Raw genomic sequence first — 25,507 nt, 5'->3', positions numbered from 1 at the left:
CTCACCTTCCCTCTTCTTTCCATATATTCTAGAACATTCTTTCCTGAAGTATCAACTAGTACCCACCAGTGGTAGATGATTCTAAAGGTTACGTGAACATTTTAAATAATGGTTCTGCCTTCCATGAGGTTACTGGTTATATTTTCAGGTCTGACAATGATAGTATGGTCGTGTTTTAAGGAGTCAATTTTCAGAGACATATGAAATGTTTATGGGATTTGCTTCAATCAAACTGATCTGGGAGGAGGGGGAAAGTGGGTGAAGGCAGAGGTGAAACTGCCCTGGCTAGGAGTCGGTAATCACTAATCACTAGAGCTGGCGATAGGAGATGGGATTTCATTTTTCTCTTCATTTAGTATATATCTGACATTTTCTAAAACAAAAAGTAAAAAAAAAAAAAGTTCTGTATTTTCATGATTACTTTCCATGTAAAACAAACAGAACTATCTAATATGGTGACATAAAGCTTTCTTCTAAAATATGTATATTTAGCCTAAAGAATGAGTCCACAGAAAGACAGGACTTCCATGGTGGTCCAGTGGTTACGATTCCATGCTCTCAGTGCAGGGGGTTTGGGTTTGATCCCTGGTGGAACCAGATCCTGCGTGTGTGTGTGCGTGCATGTGTGCGTGCGTGCATGCGTGCGTGCGTGTGTGTGTGTGTGTGCGTGTGTTAGTCGCTCAGTCGTGTCCAACTCTTTGTGACCCCATGTACTGTACCCCACCAGGCTCCTCTATCCATGGAATTCTCCAGGCAAGAATACTGGAGTGGGTAGTCATTCCCTTCTCCAGGGGATGCCCACCTAGGGATCGAATCTGCATGAAGGCAGATCCTTCACTGTCTGACCCACCAGAGAAGCCCAGATCCCACATGCCACAACTGAAAGATAATGCATGCCACAACTGAAAGATAATGCATGCCGCATCTAACACCGGGTATAGCCACATAAATTAAAAAAAAATTTTTTTTTAAAGAATGAGTCCACAGAAAGGAAATAAGTAGGTAAATATTAGATCTGCTATTCTGAGAGGGTAAAAGGGTGACGATGGCTGAGACAGCAAATGCTCTGGACGCTGGGACGTCTGCGTGGCTGATTTTCAGGGAGAAGCATGGGGTGGAGCCGCAGGCCCCGCAAAGGAGGGCTGTCCCCCGTCCCTGGTCACCCCGCCCCTCCGGCTCACCTGCAGCTGCTTTCCCCCGGGGCGTGCAGCGACGCCTCGGCCCGGCGGAGGCCCAGGCGGGAGAAGGAATGGTACAGAGTCAGCGCGACGTCACTCAGGCTGTGGATGCCGTCGGGCTCATCGTAGACGTTCTCCCAGTAGGAGCGGAGGCCCGGCGTGCCCGCGGGGTAGTTCCCATACAGGTAATAGTCCAGCTGCCCGATGATTTCTTGATTCACCACAGCTTCAAACTTGCGGGCAAAGAAGGTGGGCCGGGCTGTCTGCTGCGCTCGTGGGATAAAGGAGCAGAGTCAGCCAGTGGGATGGGGAGGTGGGCTGGAGGAGGCGAGCTCTGCGGTCCCAGCCTGTCTGGATCCACCTCACCCTTCAGCCACCTACTACCCTCTCTGTTCTCAGTTTCCTCATCTGTCAACAGGGTTTAAGGATTGAAAGAGTTAATATTTGTAAAGCATTGAAAGCAATGAGGGACACGGAGGTCAGCTTCATTTAAATATCTGTGAAATAATTACATCTTAGATGGTTATAGCTGGGAGGGAACTCAGAAATCATTTAGCTGGAGGTCTAGGGCAAATACCACCTACAGAAGTATTTTAGTTGTCTTAAATGTTTTAAAATTGAATTAACTGGCCACAATTTTATAAGTGGAAGAGTTTGTGGGAACTTTTGGCTTCCCTTGAAAAAGAAATGATCTGGCAATGGCAGGCCTACGTTCCTGCATGGTAACAGATAGCTAAAGCTGAACAGAGGCTGTCCCTTTAGACGGGTATGGGCCTTGTGGCTCACCACAGTCCCTACCACTCCCTACTGTCTCCTGGGCATTATAATCAACTTACAGACTCACAGGGAACACCCTGGATTTATTGGTCAGAATCCCTGGAAGTGAGGCTTAGAAATCTGTACTCTTAACAGGCTTTGAGGGTGATTTGTTTGCTCACTAGGGTGTGAGGACAAGGCAAGTGACATCTGAGCTGGCTGCATATCAGTCGCCTAAACAGCTTTAAAATATTCAGATTCTGGAGTCCTTCCCCAGACCTACTGAGTCAACATCTTTGAAGATGAGCTTTAGGAATCTGTATCCAAATAAAAGGTTCCCAGGTGATTATGCTACATGTTTGAGGGCTACTTATGTAAACCAACTTTTCAAGGCAGCTGAGTGCCTGAGAGGGAAAGGGACTTATCTAAGGTCACACAGTAAGGTAACAGGAGAGCCAGGATTCAGATCCAGGGTCACGGGCTAAAGAAGTGAAGTACTGAGCACTTGTTACCTACCAGGTCTTAAACCATGGTCTGGGGCAAGATCAATAAATCTTTTCAGCAAAATGCCAGATAATAAATATTTCCAGCTTTGCAACTACTCTGCTGTCAGAGTGTGAAAGCAGCCACAGACAAACTGGAAAATGAATGGGTTTGTGGCCGTGCTCCAAAACAAGTCATTTACAAAAACGGAGCAGGCTGATCAGCCCAGGGGCTGTAGCTTGCTGACCTCTGGTCTAGGGCCTGTGGAAACAACTAAAGCACAGACCCTTCCTTTGAGGGGCCTGTGATCTTGTGCAAATTTTGACCTTCATTTTAGGTCTAGCATTGTTTTCACTTCAGTGAATTAACAGCAACAATAATGACAATAAAAACTGAGCATATACTATACGCAGAGCATTGCATTTTGTCATTATCTCTAACCTCCCAATATCTCTGCAAAGCAGGTGCTATGATTCCTATTTTACAGATGAGGAAACACAACTTAGAGTAGGGAAGGGATAATGTACAAACACACAGTCATAAGATTCAATCCCAGATGACCCTAAAACCCAAATTCTATTGACTATATCATCTTAGGATCACACTGCTAGTCAAGTGAATCTGAAGCCCTAATAACAAAAACTCTTGTTAATGTTTTGGAATATCCCATCTGGTCTCTGCTTCACAGACACCTGGGACACCCACCTGGGATACCCACCCCTACCTTTTCTCTGCAGTTGAGGGGTTAGCTCAGTTCCCTTATACGAGCATTAAAAAGAGCCAGACCATGTGGGTTCAAATTCTCACCCTATGTCTTTCTAGCTATATATGTCCTTGGGGGACGTCATCCAGGGCCTCAGTTTTCCAATCCTTAAAATGGGTACAATAATAATATGGGTAGTTAGCATAGAATCTGACACACAGTGTTAGCAGCTATTATGAGACTGTTATCACTACACCTTTAAGTCTGCTACAGGGACTTCTAAGTCTTCACTTTCTGAAGGCAGAGCACCAGAGTCAGTGGCAAGGCAGCCTCCTTTCTTTTCCCAAGATTCTCTGATCATACCTGGAGCTCCTAAAAGGCATGTTTCTATGTATACAGTTCTCGTCCTTGGAGTTCTTTCCATAAGAATTCAGAGTTCCTTACAGGCAGCAGTTTCTTGAGTCGAGACATTGAGAAATATTCTTGATCTGTGTTTGCTGTGAATTGAAGAGCTGCGAGCATGTGACTCGGTCTCTATGTTAGCTCATCTTTATCAGGGACCACGATGTCCCCAGGATGCTGGGACTGGAATACAAATGCTGCTGCCCTGGAGTGGCCCAAGAGGGGCAGTGCACCCAAGAATTGTGCCATCTCCTTGCTCTAAATGATGAAGGCCCTTTGCAACGAGGGTGAAAGCTGATCCTCTACAAAAGTGGGAATTGTTTCTGTTTCTTTTATCCCCCTTTGAACAGGTCAAATATTCCCCTTGCCACCCCTGTCTGCTCAGCAGACCCTTTACGCACAGACAATGGAACTAAAATGTCACCCAAGTTCACCCAACCTCAATTAACATGGGTTTGAGGATGCCCCATGGGTAGCTTTGTCTGCCACCAAACACAGGCCTAAAGAATACTCATTGCAGCAACTGCTTACATGGGTGAAAGGCGTTGGGTGGGAATGTTGAGGGAATATGAATGATGGGACAAAACCCGCTGTGTATTCCACATTCCACCAGGTGTGGAATCAGGTTGGCAGCAAGGTCTGGTGGAAAAAGCTCAGGTCTGGACCTGGAAACACCCGCGTGGGACCGCCCACTCTACCACTCCACTACTGCGTGTCCATGGACAAGTAAGTCCCCCTCTGTGCCTTGGTTTCCCCACCTACACAATGGAGATGATTTCTACCCAGTGAAGCCAACGCCTGCAGAGAACCTGGCACACAGAAGACCCCAACCCCATGCTTCACAGACAGAACAGCCTCCCTGTTGCCTGGGGATCTTGTTAAAATGCAGATTCTGACTCAGCAGGCCAGGAGCAGCAGAGATTCTGCATCTCTAACAAGCTCCCTGGTGATGCTGCTGCTACTGTTCTACAGACCGCACTCCAAGGAGCCGGGCTAAGAGGCTGGAAGCTCCATGGGGGCAGTCTGGGTCCTCCCCTGGATGGTTCAGTTATGTGCCAGAGCGAGGTAGTAGGGACATTTTGGATTGGGTTATTAGCCTGGCACTGTTGTCCCCGCCCTTAACATCCTCCATCACCCCTAGTTAGTGGTTTGGGGAGCAGCATATCATCTCCACGTGGTAGCTCTAGTGACCTCAGAGTGACCTGTGAATGTGTAGCCTTCGGTATCTGCTCTGGGCAGCTGAGGCTGAGCATGGTGAGGAGGAGAAGAGGAAGAATTCAGGGTGCTGGCCTGGAGGGAGCAGGAGGCGTGCTCACGTGGGATGGAAAGAGGCTGCCATCCTGAACAGGTCTGGGGTCCAAGGCACCCTTGGGGCTCATGGGAAGCAGATGGACACTGGCCACCCTCCTGCCTCTCCTCTCTCCAGAGCATGAACTGCTGGGCCCTGCAGGGATACCTGTGATGGCAAGAACCTTTCTTCTTGTTACTCCTTTAAGTTCACAGAGCACAGTGGTTTACAAACCTGGCTGCTCATCAGAACTTCCCAAAGTCTGCTACATTAAAAGTAAAAATTCCTGAGCCTCACTGGAGATCAGAAGCTCTCGACTGGGAATGTGTTTGCCCCCAGTGGATATCTGGTGATATCTGAAGACATTCCTAGTTGTCATGTCTGCAGGGTGCTACTGGATCCCCACGGGGACATTAAACAGTGACATCCTGGTTGTCACAGTGGAGGATGGGGTGCTGCTGGAATCTAGCGGGTGGAGGCCAGGGATGCTGCTTAAACATCCTACATCCCTCCACCCTAACACAGAATTATCCAGCCACAATGTCAAGGGTGCTGAGGTTGAGAAACTCTGCCCTCCAACCAAGTTTGTACCCGGAAATGTATTTTAAACAAATATTTCAGGAGATTCTAATCAAAAGGCAGCATAGAGACATGGATGCAAGTATAGCTTTTGAAAACAGATGTGTTGGGCTATGTAACCTTGCATAAAGTTTTTGATCTTTCTCTACCTCAGTTTCCCTGTCTCTAAAATGGAACAGTAATTGTCTCTGTGTCTATCTTCTAAGGCTATTGTGGGGTTAATGATAATCATAACCACTTGGCCTGTGGTTAGAAGGTCCCTTGCATGGTGTTAGTGATCAATAAGTGCTGGCTATCATGGATGTTGTTGTGATTGTCATCAATAGCCAGGGCTGGAGTGTGTGGGATGTGATGACCTGCAGGGCTGCCTCGGACACCTGCAGATGCTGGCTGGAAGGCAAGGGCAGGTGGGCTGGGTGGGCGGCTCACCTGGAAGCGGTGGAAGTCCTGCGGTTTGAAGTCGTTGGGGGAGCAGCCGCACCAGTCCACGATGTGCTTGTACTGGCACTTGCAGCCCAGCTTGCGGTTCCAGTTGGTGATGCGCAGGTTGTTGTCCACCATGGTGTCACAGTGGGGGCTGTTCTCCAAGACCGTGTGGAAGAAGGACTGCGGGGGAGAGCAGGGCCTGGCTTGAGACCCCACCCAGCCTCCTCTGAATGGGCGGGGGCGGCGGTCCTTCCCAGGGGCCACCTGACAGTGAAGGGACTCTCTTGCAGACTCAGCTGTTCTCTCGGCAAATGGTCCCATTCAGGCCAAGCCAGAGCACTCTGGAAGTTTTGTCCAGAGTGACATTCTGCTTAGCAGTTACTGCTCTGAGTGTTTCTCTAAGATGCCTCTCCCCAGAAGCCTAGAAGCTGATTTCAAGCATCTCTTATGAGCCAGTACATCCTCTGTCTGTTCAGCAGAGAGGAAAAAGTCCCTTAAGGGTTCCCCTGGCAGCTCATCTGGTGGAGAATCCACCTGCCATGCAGGAGACCTGGTTCAATTTCTGGGTTGGGAAGATCCCCTGCAGAAGGGACAGGCTGCCCACTCCAATATTCTTGGATTTTCCTGGTGGCTCAGATGGTAAAGAGTCTTCCTGCAATGCAGGAGATCTGGGTTCGATCCCTGGGTTGGGAAGATCCCCTGGAGGAGGGCATGGCAACCCACTCCAGTATTCTTGCCTGGAGAATCCCCATGGACAGAGGAGCCTGGCGGGCTACAGTCCACAGGGTTGCAAAGAGCTGGACACGACTGAGTGACTAAGCACAGCACAAGGTATGTCAACATATGAGGACCAGAGGAAAATATTGGGACAATTTTCTAGAAAATCTTGGGCCAAGGGACTCTTGATTTTACAAATGGCTAGACCTGAAACCAAAGGGATTCAGTCTGAGATATCTTGGAACAAAGACTGAAGCCCTGGAATTTCACTCTTGGGAGAGGGAGGCCAGAATCATGGACGCCCTCCTGCCCCAGTCACATACAACACAGGGAGGGAAGGAGGTGGGGTGTGCTGGGGCATCCCACTGTCCATGGTGCTGAACCATACACCATAATTTCCCCCTATTCCTGAGACTCTTGGCCAACCTCTCCTAGGAATCTTGAGAAAAAGGCAATGTTGAGAGTGAAAAGAGAGACCAGAATGGAGACATATGTTTGGAGCTGCTGAAAGAGAGAGAGATGGGGAGAGAAAGACACACACTGACTTCTATTTGGACACTGTTTTATAACAACCTCAGATACCAGGGTAATATACTTTCCCCTGCTCTCTGCTTCCTAGGGGAAACTATTGGGGAATATATGTCTGCCTGTTGGCAAACTCATGGCACATCCCTCAGATTTCTTCTAAAATCATCCCCTAGAGGTGGTTTGGGAAAAGGGCAGGGCAGAAATGCTGGGATGGAGGAGGTGGGATCTAGTAGAGATATTGGAATGTAAAGTGCCTGGGTGCACTGGGGGGTAGGGGGTCGGGTGGGTGGGACAGACAGAGCCAGCATTGGGATGCACACCTTGATTAAATAAAAACAAAGTCCAAAACAGTCTCTTCTCAATGGTTGAGTGGATAAAATGAGACTCTATCCACACCACCCAGCTGACCTTCTTGTGATGCTAAATGACATGTCTGTGAACCTGCATTTTAAGCTTGAATTGTCTAAAAGTCCAAACAGGCACATATTCTCCATCAAGCAGTGGGGTAGGTACCCGATTATCAATTGTCCTGTGTCCTTTTATAATGATACAGAAAAGATAATGGATGAGGAGGTTATTGGAATTGAGAGAAAAAGTGATTTTCACTGAAATAGGATTAAAAGCTGATGACTTAACATGTATACAGAATAGCAAAACCTGACCCAGTGATGACAAGCCCATCATCCCTTAGGAGTTATGTCAGCAGTCAGTCCTACTCAGAGCTTGGCCCTGCCCCAGATGTTGGTGAGGGATGTGGAAACCATCAAATGAGATGCATTGTCTTGTTTGGCCTAGAAACACAGAACCTGAGCGGCCCAGAGATGGGGCACAGCCAGGACTGGTGGGCCATTGATGGGAGGTGTCGCAGGCTCAATAGAAACCGAGTCAGCTTTGGAGTTTTCTGAAGTTAGAGATTAGGGTGAAAGTGAACTAGAGGTCAGGGAACTAATCTAGAATCTCTCTGCCCAGGTCTGATAAGAAGGCTGCTGGCTGTCGTCAGGAGCAACACCGTAGCACTAAGTCCCTACCCATTTCCAGATGGGGCTGGTGCTGTTTCAGAACAGCCTGCAATCTTACACACAGGACTTTCTGAAATAGACTGAATGGTTGCATACCCACTAAATTCATAGGTTGAAATCCTAACCTCCATGTGATGGTGTTAGGAGGTAGGGCCTTTGGGAAGTGACTGTCATGAGGGTGGGGTCCGCACAAATGGAATTAGTGCCCTTCCCTCACCCCTTCTGCCATGTGACAATAAGAACTGTCAATAAGCAGTTTGCTACCCAGAAGACAGCGATCACCTGACCACCCTGGCACCCTGACCTATGACTTCTAGCCTCCAAAACTATAAGAAGTACCGTCATTCTATTGTATCTTGTTCTGGCACCCTGAACTAAGACAGTTTGCCATCCTGAGATCTGAGACGTGGTGACAGACTTCTGAGAGCTTTTCAAATAGTTGCAAAAGCCAACAAGAAATGTTGAGTCCTGAGCATTTGGCCACAGTGGCTGTCAATGCAGGGCATAGAGCAAACCCAACAGTAGCCCTGGTTTGGCGATCACTGGAATTTCTGGTGTGACTGATGAGGCCAAAACTACTGTTTGTCAGGGAATGACAGAACACTGTTTAAAATTAGAAAAGGAATTTTTGGTGTGGAAAAGTTGTTACTGGATTGGTGGCTGTGGAGGAGCTGTCAGAAGTTGGTATGGGTGTCTCTAAAGAAGCCAGCATATATAGTTGTGTAGGTTATGCACTGCACAACTCTGTGGGTACCATCGGCATTGTAGGTATGACAGCTTTGCATTTTTCTCAATACCAATTTTCTAGAAAATGGCAATAAAGTTGTTCTAACAAAAATATTGTGATGATTTTATGACTGATGGGAGCCAAGTGTCTTGAGGAAGAACTGCCTTTTTTACTTTACACTTTTAAAGACACTGTATAGATTGCTGGTGGCAGCATTGTGCATCTATTCCATACAATGATCTCCATCCAGAGTGGATGGGACCAGGGGCCCTATTGTGAGAGTAAGGTCCCTGATAGCTGGTACAGTTCCCCATCTTCCTCTGGATGTTTGGAGAACAATGTATTGATGCCAAAATTCACCAAAAATTCAGCATCCACTTTGCTCCAAAGGCTAGAGCCTGGCCCTACCTTTCTCAGGGATTTTTCCCCAGATACTCACCTCGGCAGGCAGCAGAGTATAGGAGTAGAATTGCTTCATTTTGGTCACCAGATCGTCAGTGGAGAACGTCACATACTCTACAAACTTCCGGTTTAGCAGGAACCAGTCTGAGCCCCCATCCACAGCAATGCCCTCTGGGATCCGCCGGTCCCCCAGGCGCCACATGTGGGCATCACACTCCAGGAAGAGCCGGTCCAGACCCTGTTTCCGGATGAATCTGCACAAGACAAAATCATATTTAGGCGTGAAAGAGCTCAACCCAGAGGCCAAAAGAAATGGTCAAAACTACTGTCTGTCAGGGAATGTCTTGGCCATAAAACCATTTTTTGAGCACTTACAACATGCTCAGTGCTGAGCTGGGGGATCTGTGTGTAGTTTCTCATTTGATCTTCATAAGTGAGGCTGGTCTCTGTAACCCTACGCTGCTGCTGCTGCTGCTGCTAAGTCGCTTCAGTCGTGTCCGACTCTGTGCGACCCCATAGACGGCAGCCCACCAGGCTCCCCCGTCCCTGGGATTCTCCAGGCAAGAACACTGGAGTGGGTTGCCATTTCCTTCTCCAATGCATGAAAGTGAAAAGTGAAAGTGAAGTCACTCAGTCATGTCTGACTCTTCATGACCCCATGGACCGCAGCCCACCAGGCTCCTCCATCCATGGGATTTTCCAGGCAAGTACTGGAGTGGGGTGCCATTGCCTTCTCTGGTAACCCTATGAGGCAGGTACTATTATTATGCCCATTTTACAGATTAAGACACTGAGGCTTAAGGAGCTTAGGACACTTGCCTGCCCAGCACAGTTAGATGGCAATGATCATCTGCTATATCCGCTTCCTCTTTAGAGAACTTCTGAAATCACCATTTCATGCCACAGATGCATTGGAATTTGGTGAATACAGCTATAGACCCTCATCTCAGAACAATGCTTTTATTTTTAAATTTATTTTTTAAAATTAATTAATCAGTAAACTAAGTATATTCACTTACAATACAGTGTTAGTTTCAGGCGTATAGCAAAGTGATTTAGTGTATATACATACACATACATATATACACACACACATACATATATTTCAGATTCTTTTCCTTTATAGCCTACTGAAAGATATTGAATATAGTTTCCTGTGCTATATAGTAAATCTTTGTTGTTCATCTATTTTACATATAACTATCTGTTAATCCTATACTCTTAAATCTATCCCATTGCAGAATAATGCTTTTAAATGCAACAAAAATACACAGGGTCACAAAATATTTCCATAAATACCAAAGTGATGGCATAGTAATTCACATGATTCTTGATTCACACACTATACAGAGGATTGCAAAATATTTTTAAAAACACCAAATTTATGATAATTACATATGTTTTCTTTTTAACACATTTACTAACAAGATCTTGTAGTAGGTCTAAACACTATTGTAATTTTGAAGGAGAGGTGAGCATAAATGATATTTAGACATGGATGCACCAACTATAATATAATTTGAAAATATGTGATTCCTAGGACTTCTCTGGCAGTCCAGTGGTTAAGACTCTGAGCTTACAGTGCAAGGGTCACGAGTGCAATCACTTGTTGGGGACACAACAGGGAGAATGGACAAAAAAAAGGAACTATATGATTCCAACAACAACTGCTAATACTATAATGGTTTGTTATCCCACATTCAGCTGGATTTCAATTAGAGTTTAGTGAAAATTAAGGTCATTTTCTTCCTGGGCTTCCCTGATGGTCCAGTGGTAAGGCATCTGCCTGACAATACAGGAGACACAGGTTCAATCCCTGATCTGGGAAGATCCCACATGTCGTGAAGCAACTAAGCCTGTGCCCCACAACTACTGAGCTTGTGCTCTAGAGCCTGGAAGCCGCAACTACTGAGCCCACGAGCGCAACTACTGAAGCCTGTGCACCGCCAACTAGAGAGCAGCCCCCACTCGCTGAAACTAGAAAGCCCATGGAGCAAAAAAGACACAGCATGATTAAAAAAAAAAATCATTTTCTTCCTATTCAAAGTCACAGGCCCCTACATTCTATCCATGAACCTCAGATTAATAACTCCTCCTCTAGGACACACGTACACACACACACACAGGATTCTGTGAGGCAGGCAAGGCAAAATCGGCATTCCCTAATTTACAGACACAGAAATCAAAGGTCAAAGAGCTTGTCAGGTGGATGGAGCTGTTGGGAGGGCGGGCAGAGCTACGGCCAAGACTTCTGGCTCAAACTCTCAATTCATTTACACTTAGCATTAATTTCACACCTACTATGTGCCAGGCATGGGCTGGCCCTGGTGGAAGGCAAGGAGAAGCAGAGATGATCCCTGCTGCTCGGGAGCTGGGTGTCTCCTTGGGAGCTTATAATTGACAAGTTTTCTGACTCAGGGATCTTGCTGCTTTTCCAGCTCATACAACATAAAATCAACCATTGAAAAGCATACAGTTCAACAGCACTAGACATCTGCAATTGTCATCTTTACCTAGTTTCAAAATAGTTCATCACCCTCAAAGGAAACCCCCATCCTCATCAGAAGTTACTTCCTATTCCCCTTCCCACCAGATCCTGGCCATCCACCTATGGATTTACCTATTCTGGATATTTCATAGAGATGGAATCACACAAGGTGTGGCCTCTTCCACCTATTATTGTGTTTTCAAGGTTCCTTCACATTGCAGGATTTCCCTGGTGGCTCAGATGGTAAAGCATCTGCCTATAATGTGGGAGACCTGGGTTCGATTCCTGGGTCGGGAAGATGTCCTGGAGAAGGAAATGGCAACCCACTCCAGTACTCTTGCCTGGAAAAATCCCATGGACGGAGGAGCCTGGTGGGCTACCGTCCATGGGGCAGCAAAGAGTCGGACACGACTGAGTGACTTCAGTTTGGTTCTTTTGGTTCACGTTGCAGCACATATTGGTACTTCATTTCCTTCTGTCTGTCTGCCCGGCATCCATTCCTTGCTTCTGTGGGAACCGCACCTTGATTTTACTTTGGACATTCACTCACCCTCAACTCTCAGCTCACTTAATTGCCTCACCCCCAGCACCAGGGGTGGGGACATGACTGGGCTTGATTAGCCAGAGTATGTCACCTGCTGGGCTGCCATAATTGCTTCAGGGATGGGAGAACAACTCAAGCTGAGTCTGAGACTGGGTTCTGGACTTCTGCCGAAAAAACTACGAAGGAAGGCTTTTCTTGGGGATTTTTGTCTGGAAGAATGTAAGCTGAGGGTTGCAGGCAGCCCTCTTCTCACCGGGTGTATAGGTTGTCTGGCCCATGGAGGTATCACAGAAACACAGAGAGAAAAGAGAGAGAGAGGAGATAGACACAGACGAAGCTTCAACGCCTTTGCTTGAGACCCTGGATCTTGCTGTCCCTGACTCACACCAGACTTGTCAGTAATGTGCTTAAGGCATTTTGGAATAGGATTCCGTCCTTTGCAATGGAAAAAGTCTGGACTAATACAGTCCTTAATGATTTCACCTTTATCACTATCACTACTGTGATGGGTGCAAATGTTCTTAGCCTCCAGGTAGAGTAGGTAGCCATGGCTGGGGCACATTAGTGCCACTTTTCCACTAGGCCAGGCTGCATCCCCCATTGCATCTCTACAGGTTTTTGTGTCTCCATGACAGATCTCACCTCTGTCTTCACATTAGAGTTGCCTGTCTCCTCCTAGACAGATGCTACACTCACTAGAACTGACCCAAGCTTCCTCCTTTCTGCCTACCTTACAGGTTCTGGAACACTGCAGGGCAGCGGCAGAGTATAGCAGCTGGAGATGGTCCCACCCTGCTGGCCACACTCAATTCTAGAAAGAATCTCTCCCACTGAGCCTCCCACAAATCCACTGCCTGAAACCTCACTGATAAACCCTCACCCATAGCACTTTCTTCTGCACAAAGAGAGGACCTGCCCCCAGACATTGATCACTCACTGAGCACAATGGTGTAATAGATTTAATTTTTAGGAAAACTTGTGCTAGTGTGATAAAAATGGTGATTGCAGTGATGCTGGTGGTGAACAGACTTAATTCTGTTAAAATGTGCTTTTCATCTCATCACAACGTGACTCTACCAGTAACCAGCTGGTTGAGTTAGGAAAATAATGACCTTGACTAATTTCCCCCATGGGAAGCTGACAAAGTTGGGCTAGGTCTAGGTTGTAAAATTAAATGCCTACAGGGATCAGACAAATAATGTAAGTGTGTGAGGTGGGCTGAGTATAAGATAACAGGGTAGGTAGAATCAGCAAAGATGTAGGTGCATTTTCTAAAAGAATTTCAAATCCCTTAAAAAAAAATTCTGGATAAATAAGACATACCCCTAGGCTGAATCCAGCCCACAGACCACCAGTTGTAATAATGCTGAGTTAGGCAGTCTCTAAGGTACTGTTTAGGCTGGATGATTCACAAGCCAGCATCAGGATTGCTGGAAGAACTATCACAACCTCAGTTATGCAGATGATGCCACTCTAATGGCATAATATGAAGAGGAACTGACGGGCTTCTTATTGAAGGCAAAAGAGGAGAAAAAAGCTGGCTTAAAATTCAACATTCAAAAAACTAAGATCATGGCATCTAGTCCCATCACTTTATGGCAAACAGATTGGGGAAAAAGTGGAAACAGTGACAGATTTTATTTTCTTGAGCTCCAAAATCACTGCTGACTCTTGCTCCTTGGAAGGAAAGCTGTGACAAACCTAGAAAGCATATTAAAAAGCAGAGACATCACTTAACTGACAAAGGTCCCTACAGTCAAAGCTATGGTTTTTTCAGTAGTCATCTACAGATGAGAGAGTTGGAATATAAGGAAAGCGAGTGCTGAAGAATTAATGCTTTCTCTGGATAAGACTCTTGAGTCCCTTGGACAGCAAGGAGATCAAACAAATCAATCCTAAAGGAAATCAACCCTGAAGATTCATTGGAAGGACTGATGCTGAAGCTCCAGTACTACTTTGGCCACCTGATGCGAAGAGCAGACTCATTGGAAAAGGCCCTGATGCTGGCAAAGATTGAGGGCAAGAGAAGAAGGGGGTGACAGAGGATGAGAGGGTTGGATCGCATAACCGACTTGATGGACATGAGTTTGAGCAAGCCCCGGGAGTTGGTGATGGACAGGGAAGCCTGGCGTGCTGCAGTTCACGGGATCACAAAGAGTTGGATGCAACTTAGCAACTGAACAATAACAAGTGACTTCCCAGCTGTGACATTCTTAAGTCACTCTTATACCGAGGAAGAGGGTGTGGGGCAAGCACTAAACGGATATATGGGAGCCCAGAGGAGGCTGAGAACTTTTCTGATGACACAGGGCAGATGCCAACCAGAAGACCCAGATTTCCAGTGTCCCTGACCCTGACCTTTCCCTAACATTTTCTTTCCAAGTGTAAAATTCACTATCCTTAGCAAAGCCACATTCTCTCTGGGGAGTGACCTGGTGAAGGGTTTTCAATACATTCACAATGGCACTTACTGACACCAAACTTGGCTATAACTGATTCACTGAAGGAAGCCACTGAGGCAGGGAAAAGAAAATCCTATCTCACCTCTGGCTGGTGCCAATTAGATGATAATGTCTGGTGGGTACACTTAACTGTGCTTAAACCTTTAAATTTTAGATACTTTATCAAAACTTACTTACATGGTAATCAAAACAACTGAGGGAAAGAGAGAGAGAAAAGAAATACAGGTGGGACAACATGCAAAATTTTTCTTGCCATGGACCAGCTTTTAAATTTCATGTTCCATTAGATTGGATAACAGCATCATCTTGCAATTTTAATGTGATGTCCCAGACTGCAATATCCAAATACAATATTTATGCAGTAATCTCCAAAATAAAATATTTACAGGGTTTGGGAGATTGGCTGCTGTACTTACTGCCTTCAAAAACCGATAAGCTGCAAAAGCATGCTTTAGTTAATTATGAGGAAATAGAGATCACAGATTGCCCAGGTCTCAGAAAAGTTCCTGGGTTGAAAGGGGCTACCAGAAACTTAGGTCTGGACTGAGAGAAGGTGGAAGAGGCCCAGAGTGTAGGAATCTAGCAGGCAAAAAGAATCAAGCTCTTTAGGCAGTGGTTTTGCTTTTTATTCCCCCACGTGGATTTACCATAATTTGAAAAGGTAAAGGCTGGAAACCAAAGTAAGTTTGTGAACACCTGGGTGAGTCTTTCATCAATGTTGGCTCACCAGGAAAAGGTGCATGGCTCTCCCACTTGAGGGATGGAGGGAAGATGTAAGCAACAGACTCATTACACAGAAGATGGCCAGTGATGCTGTCCTCCCTTTAGTTTTGTTTCCAGGTGGCCTAGTTACCAGGGAAACCGAGGGTCAACAGGAGATATCATAGAAGAGCAGATATGAAGAGGATCTGGTACCAGTGCTGTCTCTGCACTTACTGAGGTGTGGGGCTGATTCACCCTCTCTGAATGCCACTTGCCTCACTTGTAGGATGAGCCCATGACACCTGTTCTGATGAGCTCTCAAATCAGCTGCAAAAGTGTGATGGGTGATATTTACAAAATTCCTTGCAAAGTGTTTAGTAAGACTCCACCCAAACAATGGGCTGACCCAATCACCAGTTCCTTTTTCCATAGACGTGACACCCCTCCCCAAGCCTCCTTTGGTGTTTTATTTTTCTCCATAGCACTTTTACTTTCTAATACAATGCACAAGGTATCTATTTCATTTATTGCCTTTTCTACTACTAGACGTAAGCCCCAAGAGGGCAGAAATGTTTGTCTTTTTTCCTGAACTTTTTATTTTCTTTGGGGGTACAGCCTATTAATAATGCTGTGATAGTTTCAGGTGAGCAGTGAAGAGGTTCAGCCCCACACATGCATGTATCCATTCTCCCCAAACTCCCCTCCCATCTGGCACATAACACTAAGCAGTGTGTACATGACCATCCCAAACTCTCTAACTATCCTTTCCCCATTTCTGTCTCTTTTTGATCACTGTGGTATCCCTAGTGCCTAGAAGAGTGTCTAGCACAGTGCCTAGCATCCAGCATGTGCCCAATAAATACCTGTTGAGTGAATGAAAAAAGGGGAGCGTAACATCAACATCTGTCAGGCAATCAGGATGTAGCTGCTGTTGGTTAACCGGGTATCAAAATTTTCTAACACACATCTGACAGGTGAAGGAACTGAGTTATAGAAAGGTTAAGTAATTTCTCCAAAGCCACACACTGATCAGGTCTGGGCTTGAATTCAGGTCTGGATGAATCCAACAATGCAAGTGCTTAACTACTTTCCCATTCTTCATCCCAATTCACTGGGGTCTCTCCAAAAGGACTCAAATGAAGGATCTGAGAACTTGTTCTTTCTCAAAAAGGCAGTGCCCAGAAATGAGTGAACCAAGACAAAGTGGCTCATTGCTGGTTGGAAGAGGCTTCTTGCCAGACCTCACAAGGAACTTCTGTCTTCAGAACAGGTTACTTGAGGGCAAACAAGAGATAGCTTACATTTGGTTTTACCTCCTGGGCTCCCGGGAATGGTTTGTCTTCCTGAGATTTGACTGTACTGCCACAATATGGGACAAAGTCACAGCTAAATATGATTCTACTGGGATATCACAGGGACCAGTTGGGCATCAGAGTTAATCAGATGGAGGGGGTGAGGAGTTCTGAATCTCCCCCATGGGAGAAAAAGTTAGCTGAGAAAGTAATCTGTAGCCTTTGAAAATGGCCCCAGAAAAGACAGACACTAAAGAAATCTCTCAATTCAGTTAATTCCCTGGCTACAATCTCGGCATATTCATCAAGTGTGGAATTATTCCAGAACTGTCTTGTCGTATAATGAATTCTGAAAGGAAGAACTCTGCCCCTCAGATTTTACAGCATGTTTGAGCAAGAAGAAATCTCAGCAATTAGCTAATATAACTAATTCTATAGATAAAAGTCCCCAGCACACTGAGGCCCAGAGAGGATATATGAGCCAAGGTCATCCAAAGTCACACAGCCTATAAAATTACTTCTTCTCTTCTCCTGTCCAGTGATACGTCACTGAACCCAGATTACTCTTTAGTAGAAGTACAACCTAAGCATTTCAGTTTAAACACAAAGTCATGGAGCAAAGCATGAAAACACAGTGTCTGAAGTCAGCCAGCTACGTGAAGGGCCCACAGAAAACAGCCACATTACACAGTGGCCAAACCTGGGGCCGTGGAGCCAGAATATTTGGTACAAGTCCTGGATCTGCCATCAACCTTGGGTGACCTGAATATGAGACACCTCAGCTTCTTATGTGGGAACTGTGATCATCATAATACCTGTCTCACAGAGTTTAAATGAGATTATATTTTATATGGAGAGGGCTTAGCATACTGCTCAGCACTTAGCAAGTTCTTGGTCTGTCTAGTCAAAGCAATGGCTTTTCAAGTAGTCATGCATGGATGCGAGAGCTGGAATATAAAGAAAGCTGAACGCCAAAGAATTGATGTTTTTGAACTATGGTGATGAAGAAGACTCTTATGAGTCCCTTGGACTGCAAGGAGATCAAACCAGTCAATCCTAAAGGAAACCAGCCCTGAATATTCACTGGAAGGACTGATGCTGAAGCTGAAGCTCCAATACTTTGGCCACCTGATGCGAAGAACTGACTCATTGGAAAAGACCCTAATGCTGGGAAGGATTAAAGATGGGAGGAGAAGGGAATGACAGACGATGAGATGGTTGGATGGCATCACCGACTCAATGGACATGAGTTTGAGTGAACTCTGGGAGTTGGTGATGGACAGGGAGGCCTGGCTTGCTGCAGCCCATGGGGTCACAAAGAGTCGGACACAACTGAATAAATGTTCACCAAGATACTTAACATTTCCCATCATCAAGCTGGAAAATTAAAACTTCTATCGCTCCTCTTCTCTATTCTAGGACTTTGTAGACAGGCATGTGTAGGGCACTTCAGGGCTAAGGAGAAGAAACCCTTTATGTTCTGAAAAGCAATGTCATTTCAGCACCAAGGACAGAAGCCCAGCGCCTCCACAGTGAATCTCCTGTGATACCCACAGTTGTGGGGGCAGATGTGACAAGCATCACCAGCACCCTGAATGCTGTCTGAAAGCCACAAATACGAAACCCTCCCATCTTTCCAAGGCACAAGTCAGTGAGGATTCAGGTCATCAAGCTCCTAGTTTGGCACAAGGGATCCAGAAGGGATCTGCTGGCCATTTCTCACATGCTAGTGTGGGTCATGCCCCTTTCTGACCTGGGCTGGAGTCAGCTGTCAGTCCCTACTCTGCAGTAGTTGGAAGAGCAAAAGAGCTTGGGTCATTTGCTCATTGAGCCGCTCTCCAAGTCTATGTGCTGAGAATATGGTTGAAAGGAGATGGACATGAGCCCTCTCTTCTAGAATGAGAGGGAAAACAATAATACTTATCATTTATTGAGCACTTGCTACTTTCTAAGTCCTATTCCTTGCACTTAATATATATTCTCTCATTTAGTCTTCATCACAAACCTATGAGAATTCATTTTACAAGTGAAGGAACAAAGATACAGAGAGGTTAAGTAATTTTCCCAAGGCTACACACTTGGTCAGTGGTAAGGGAGGGATTCAAACCTAGCAGTCAGGCTCTGGATTCCACACTCTTCATCAGAAGGCTATAAAACTGCTCTAATAAATAAGTAAGTAGTCATAAAGAGCTACAAAATACACGAACATATAATTAGACATTTGTGATAAGTGTTATACAGGAAAACAGAGCGCAGTGACAGAAAATAAAGAGACAGGGACCTAATTAGTGAAGATTGTTGGGGAAGATATTGCTGAGGAGGCGACACAGACAAGAAGGATGAGAAGGAATCAGTCATCTGAAGAGCTGTGGGAAAGAGCTTTATAGGAGACAGAAACAGCGTGTGCAGGAGCCCAGATGAGTGAAGAGAAGCTACAGTGGTGGGAGTGAGAGCTACAGGGAGAAGCTGAGCCTCACCACCGCACATCAGAGGAGACGAGCCGCAGGAGAGGCAGGTCTGATCTGAGTGGTGGAAGGAACGTGTCGTCCATAAGAACATGTGGCTTGAACGTGGCAGGAAACTCCACGATGTACATACTTATCAGTAAAGCACAGCAGCCCAGAGTCTAGACCCTGGAACCAGGCCACCTGCGTTCAAGCCTGTTTCCCCATTTCCAAGCTGTATATTGTTTAATCTCTCTAGCCTCAGTGTTCCCATGTAGAAAATGGGCACAATAATAACTGTACTTATATCATGGGATTGTTGTGAGAATTGAAAGAATTAATATCGATAAGGCATTTAGGACAGTCTCTGGCACACAGTAAACCTTATATTACATACATTCTGGGTGAAGAAAGTTGACTTGAGTTTCACATTCAGGAGTGAAAGAAAAATCAGCCTAAGCAGAAATGCAGAGTCAGGGAGCCAAATCCTGGAACCAAGAACCCCAGGTTGCGTGGCCCATGCTCTTTACAGTGCTCAGGGCCCGAATCAGCTTGTGCCTCTGAGAGTCTAAAGGCCCACTGAGGACCAATTGATTTTCCCTATTTTAAATTTCACACAAATTTAAAAACAATATCTATTGCATTACATTCTAATTTTAAAAGTAATGTAGGCCTCCCTAGGCATGGAACACAAAATAAAGCAAAAAAGGAAATGAAAAAACATACTCTTTATCTCAGAGATGACACTGCACAAACTTTTCTTCTAGTCTATGTTCTAACTTCGACATGTATTGTTTCGAAAAAAGAAAAGTTCTAAAGTTGACCTCAAAACCTATGAGGAGGCCGACAGAGCTGTGTACACAGCTTTGCGTGGGTGCCTGTGTGATGCTAAGCTTTATTTTGACATGGCTGCCATAACTGGATTAAATAAAGTGAACATGCAAACAGTGATAAACTCACCAGTTGGGTTTAAGAAAAGAGAGAGGGGAATGCAATCTGCTTTCCCCATTGGAGATGAGATATTAATTATCTCCTCCCATCAATCATGGTGCTACAAGACAGATGGGGAGAGAGTTCTTCTCCTGATAAGCAAGTTGGCACCAACGGGCCTCCCAAAAGCAGATTTGCTTGGAGGAGGTTCCTGGCCAGGCTCTCGATGGATTTGCCAACTTTTGGTTAAACAGTTGCCTGTTTATACATCAAGGGAGCTTTGGGCCTGAAGATTAGTTCAATGTCAGAGAGAAGAGCTGGCGAATCTGCTCAGCTGCCATTCTGATGCCAGTGGGGGACCACCGCTTCTAGCAGGTGGATCCCAGACCTGGTAACAGGAAGAAACTTGTTTATGCCACTTGTGACCTGAGGGCTGGGACCCCTCCTAGCTTCCTTCTGGTCTAGGCTTCTTACATTTGAAATGCTAGTTGTCTCTCTAAGAATTGTAAAAAGTGCTTCTAAAATGTTAATCATGTGGACACACACCATCTTCAAGGTTTTTCCAGCACTGTCCCCATTGCCACCACCATCATCACCACTGTCATCAACTGAATATGCATAACTAACTATTCCAAGAGCTTATCCACATATCCCCTCATTTAATTCTTGCAGCAGTTCTAGGAGGGTGGTTTTATTATTATTCTTCACATTTTGCAGATGAAGAAACTGAAGCACAAGTGATTGATTTAACTTACCCAGGGCCACACACCCGATGAGTGTGAAACATGTGAACCTTGGCAGTCTGGTTCCAGAACCTGGACTCTTAACAGCTATGCTATAGGCTTTATGAAGTCTGTATGGGACTGCCCTCAATATTTCTTTTCTAAACCAACTTTAGATAGCTTCAATTGTTCTTTTTTTTTTTTTAACTTAGTCTTATTCTAAGCATAATATCTGTGAAATACTGGATTAATTAAATAAATTTTTGTTGATGCACATAAATTCAATACAAATTCTCCCATGACACTCCTTCATGAACTCCCCCAAATAATCTCACATATCACTTGTGGATCATGAACACAATGTAGATGAGGCTGACTCTAGAAAGTAGGGGATGGACCGATTTTCCTCCCTTGTTCTTTTAAAAAATAATTCTGCTTAAAATCAGTAGAATTTTGCCCTTTCAGCTGCACACCCTAAGAACTCAAAGTAATGGGTCCTCTCAGATGTAGTCACTAAAATGGGGTGATAACAGTCAGATCTAACTGGACTCCAATACCAGCTGTGTGGAACCTGGAGCAAGTTAAAGCAACTTTGCAAGCCTCAGTTGTACTCATCTCTGAAATGGGATAACACACTCAAAAGTGGTACCTGGCTAGATGCTTCCTGTGGTCTGTGAGGCTACTGAGTCCTCCACAATCCCCACATCACTGGGTCTTAAGTGATCTAGACAATCCCCCATGTCTGGGTCTTATGAAGATGAGGACATGGAGTTGTGGAGAATCAAAGCCATTTGTCAGAGTCCCCTGGCTATCACACGCTGAGCTGACATTTTGACAGGTGTCTAGACTCCAGGGCCCATGCTCTCACCAATACTCTACACTATGCCCCTAGACTGAGCACTGGGACCCTGGTGACCTTGAATTAATTGAGCACTTATACCAACCAAGGCCAGGAAAGTCTCAGAAACTCTCTTCTGGCTGAGGGAAATTATTTTTTCTTTTCATCTCCTTGTAAGGGGCCCCACACTCTGAGACCTGATCAGGCTTTTGGGATCTGGGGGAACTTCTCTGATGCTCTGAGCAGAAACCAGGAGTTCCTGGGGATGTTTGCCAAGACCTGCTTATTCAGGGCACCTGCTTCTGCCAGCCCTGCAGAGATTATCTGGGAAAATGATAACTGCACTACATGTCTTTCAATATATCTAGCTACTTCATTTTTGGAGGAAAACAAGGAAATACAGTGAACAATACACTCTCCTTCATTTAATTATAGGAACAGTCAGAACCAATTGGGTAGTATTAAAATACTAGTCTGCCTTTATGCCATCTCTTAGCAGCGGGAGCTGGAAGTCCAAATTGACTGCTAAAGACTGGAGCTAGGGACAGAAGGTCAAAACTGCTATTAGAAACCATGTGGAATTAAAAACGGAGGCACCCTGTGGCCTATTTTGTATCTCACTGCTTGCTTCTGTCCTCTCCATCTTTCTGTCTTTTAAACCCTCTGCCTCTGTCACATCTTCTTGTGCAAGGGCTGGTCCCCAAGCACGGGACGTCAGAATGGAAGGGCATTTGGAGATCGTCTTGTTCAACCACTGTGTTTGTCAAACACAGCGAAGCCCAGAGAAGCAGAGCGGCTGCCCCGAAGCCACCCAGCATATTGGAAGAAAGCAGGACCCGAACACAGAGAGGCTGCATCATGCAGGATTCTGAGTCTGGGCTCTGGGGACACATTCATCTAGGACTGAGTCTTAGCCCTGCCCTCGCTGTGTGAGCTTAGACAAGTTACTTCACTTCTCTGAGCCTCAGTTTCCTCATTAGTAAAATGAGGCTAATATGTTGAGAAGGGTCACCATCTGAAGCCAGAAAATTAAACCAGCACAAAGGGGAAGAGAATTAACGGAGGTTAAGTTAATGGGTAAGGGGGGGTCAAAAGAAACAAACCTCCAGTTCCCAAACTGTAATGTAATGTAAGCTGTAATGTATAACATGGTGACTACAGTTAACAATACCATATTGCATATTTGAAATTTGCTATGACCTTAAAAGTTATCATGAGAAAAAACTGTAACTATGGGTGGTGATGGATATTAACTAGACATATTGTGGTGGTCATTTTACAATATATACATTTATTGAATGCTATGGCTCAGAAAATAAAGAATCTGCCTGCAATGCAGGGGACCCAGTTTCAATCCCTGGATTGCCCAACCCAGAAATGGGTGAGGAATTCCTTCTTCCCTGGAGAAGGAAATGGCAACCCTGTTGAGTATTCTTGCATGGAGAATTCCATGGACAGAGGAGTCTGATGGGCTACAGTCTATGGGGTCACAAAGAGTTGGACACGACTGAGCAACTAACACATTCACTTTCATACCTGAAACTAATATGACAGTCATACCTCAACTAAAAAAATATTTCTGCTAGTGAACTACTTGACGTGTTGCGTTTACTTTATTTTAACCCTCTCCAGACTGATAAGCAATAATTTTTAAAAGAACTAACAGAGTCTGGGCTTGATGATATCATTTGAACTGCTTGATTCAGCTATGTCCAAAGTCAGATACTAATGTTTTAGTTGAATCACCCAATAACTTCCTTTACCCTTTAATCAAGTTTGAGCTGAGTTTCTGTCATTTCCCACCAAAAAAAAAAAAAAAAAAAGAGTTTTTCCTAACACACCATCAGTGCAGAACCAGAGTCAAGCCTCACCCAGGATGCCCCTGGGGGTGACATAATGGAAGATGCACGTGGCTAGGCTTGATCCCACAGCAAGGAGGCCTCAGCTGCCAAAGAGGAGACAGTGGTGGCTGGTGGCTCATTTTACTATTAAATCCTTAATTCATCTAAGCGAGTGAATCCTGGCTGAGGACTCATGCACGAGTATTAGAACTTGTGAGTTCTCCTGTCCAGAGAGCCTTGGGTTTCAGGGTTTTAGGGGGAGGTGCAAGCAGTATCTCCTGAGCCTGAGTCTTCATCCTGCCCTGTATCCTGCTGTGCCATTTGGTTACCACCTGTCAACTCCTGAGGCACATCGACTGGACAAGACATACTCACAAAACCCAAAGGCACAACCCTGGCCTGTACATTGTCTATTTATTTCTCCCGCCTGCAGTATTTCCGTCTGATGTTTATCGTCAATGACACCACCACCACCATCACCATCATAGGGCATTTATGATGTGCCAAATGCTTTATACACAGCATCTCATTCGACCCTTCCAATGATCTCATGAGTATGTCCATTAATATTTCCATCGTACAGATAAGGGAACAGGCTCAGAGAGGTTAAGTCACCAGTCCAATGCAACACAGCCAGGACATGGTAGATCAGGACTCCAACCCAGGAGGCATGACTCCCAAAATTCACAATCTTAACCTCTGTGCCACACCCAGTTCTTAGCACAGTGCCTGGAAATAGCAGACAGAGAATAAACACTGAGTAGGCTAAAACAACAATACTAGGGTGGATGTGATTTAGACACAAGTTTATCAACTTAACAGTGGATTTTTTTTTCTCACGAAGTAACTTTGCACAAAGCATGTATTATAAGTTATCTGGAAGGGAAGAAGCGTCTTCATTCTCTATCTAAGGGTGGGGAACCAAAATCTGGGCTAGTTCTGGTAACTTACCACATCCATGGAATCTGAGTGACTATAAAAATAAAGTTCGATCCCGTGTGAAAAGGGGCCAGCAGAGTGATAGGCAATTAGCAGGAACACAATACACTATATGGCTATAATTCTTTATCCACCCAGGCTTGTCCAGCTTAGTGACCAAAACATGCTATACTAATCTGTGCTAATTTACAGAGCAACTTCAAGTCTGGGGGTTGCTAGTAAATGTAAAGACTGTCAGTTGGACAAGACAGATCTATAAACAGACAGTTGGATGAAGTCAAAGTCAAAATTAAGGAAAGTGGTGCAACCCAAGGATTTTGGGATTATTTCTTGAAAACTCGGGAAATGGAGCCCACTGCTTGCCTCTGTCTCTCCCTGCTGTGGATATCTGGGCAAAGTAGATCACAGAGCCAGCCAAAATGACACCCCCAGCAGCAGCGGTGGAGAACATTAACATAAGAGATGGGCAAACAGACAGGCCAGTGGGGCCAGGGAGGGGAGAGGGCAGCAAGCACTGCAGGGTCCTGTAGAACACAGGCTTTGTCTACAACAAAAATACAACCTTCATGAGAAAATTCAGGCACAGAGTAAGTGGACATTTAAGTGGCTCTTTTAAGATGAACTGGAAAGATTGCTGTTTTTTAATGGGGCTATTAATTTTCAAATGAAGCACCTGAATTAAACAAAACCAAACCAGCACCAAGGCCAAACAAAACGCATTAACATGCTAAAATTATCCCGTGAACTATCGGATTAAGTTCTGAGTTCAATGCTAGAAAAAGGTTCTAAGATGGCAGAGCCCTATGGTTGATTCCTGTTGATGTATGTCAGAAACAAACATAACATTGTAATGCAATTATTCTCCAATTAAAAATAAATAAGCCTTTTAAAAAAGTTAACAGAGTGATCCTGAGCGGGTTTGTAATGGTATCTTCGGTCCGGATGGTGAAGCTGATCACGTGATCTCTCCTACAGAGGGCGCTCAAGACTGTAGCCCTTCTAGCAGATCTCTGACCACAGAGATTCAGACTCTACTCAAAGGGAAATCAACCTGAATGTTCACTGGAAGGACTGGTGCTGAAGCTGACCCTCCAGTA

General features: G+C 45.2%; 1 protein-coding gene across 1 annotated transcript in view; it reads right to left on the bottom strand.

The window, feature by feature from the left end:
- XYLT1 (xylosyltransferase 1) overlaps positions 1-25,507 on the bottom strand; it is a 341,704-nt gene that overhangs the window by 26,828 nt on the left and 289,369 nt on the right. The window contains exons 7-9 of the mRNA XM_020904963.2: positions 9,246-9,462; positions 5,819-5,995; positions 1,182-1,444 (exon numbers count right to left, since the gene is read on the bottom strand). Of these exons, the coding sequence (XP_020760622.2) occupies positions 1,182-1,444; positions 5,819-5,995; positions 9,246-9,462 (657 nt within the window). The remainder of the gene's footprint in view (positions 1-1,181; positions 1,445-5,818; positions 5,996-9,245; positions 9,463-25,507) is intronic.

This window comes from Odocoileus virginianus, chromosome 33 (assembly GCF_023699985.2).
Source record: "Odocoileus virginianus isolate 20LAN1187 ecotype Illinois chromosome 33, Ovbor_1.2, whole genome shotgun sequence".
NCBI lineage: Eukaryota > Metazoa > Chordata > Mammalia > Artiodactyla > Cervidae > Odocoileus > Odocoileus virginianus.
This window is presented reverse-complemented; position numbering and strand designations above follow the sequence as displayed.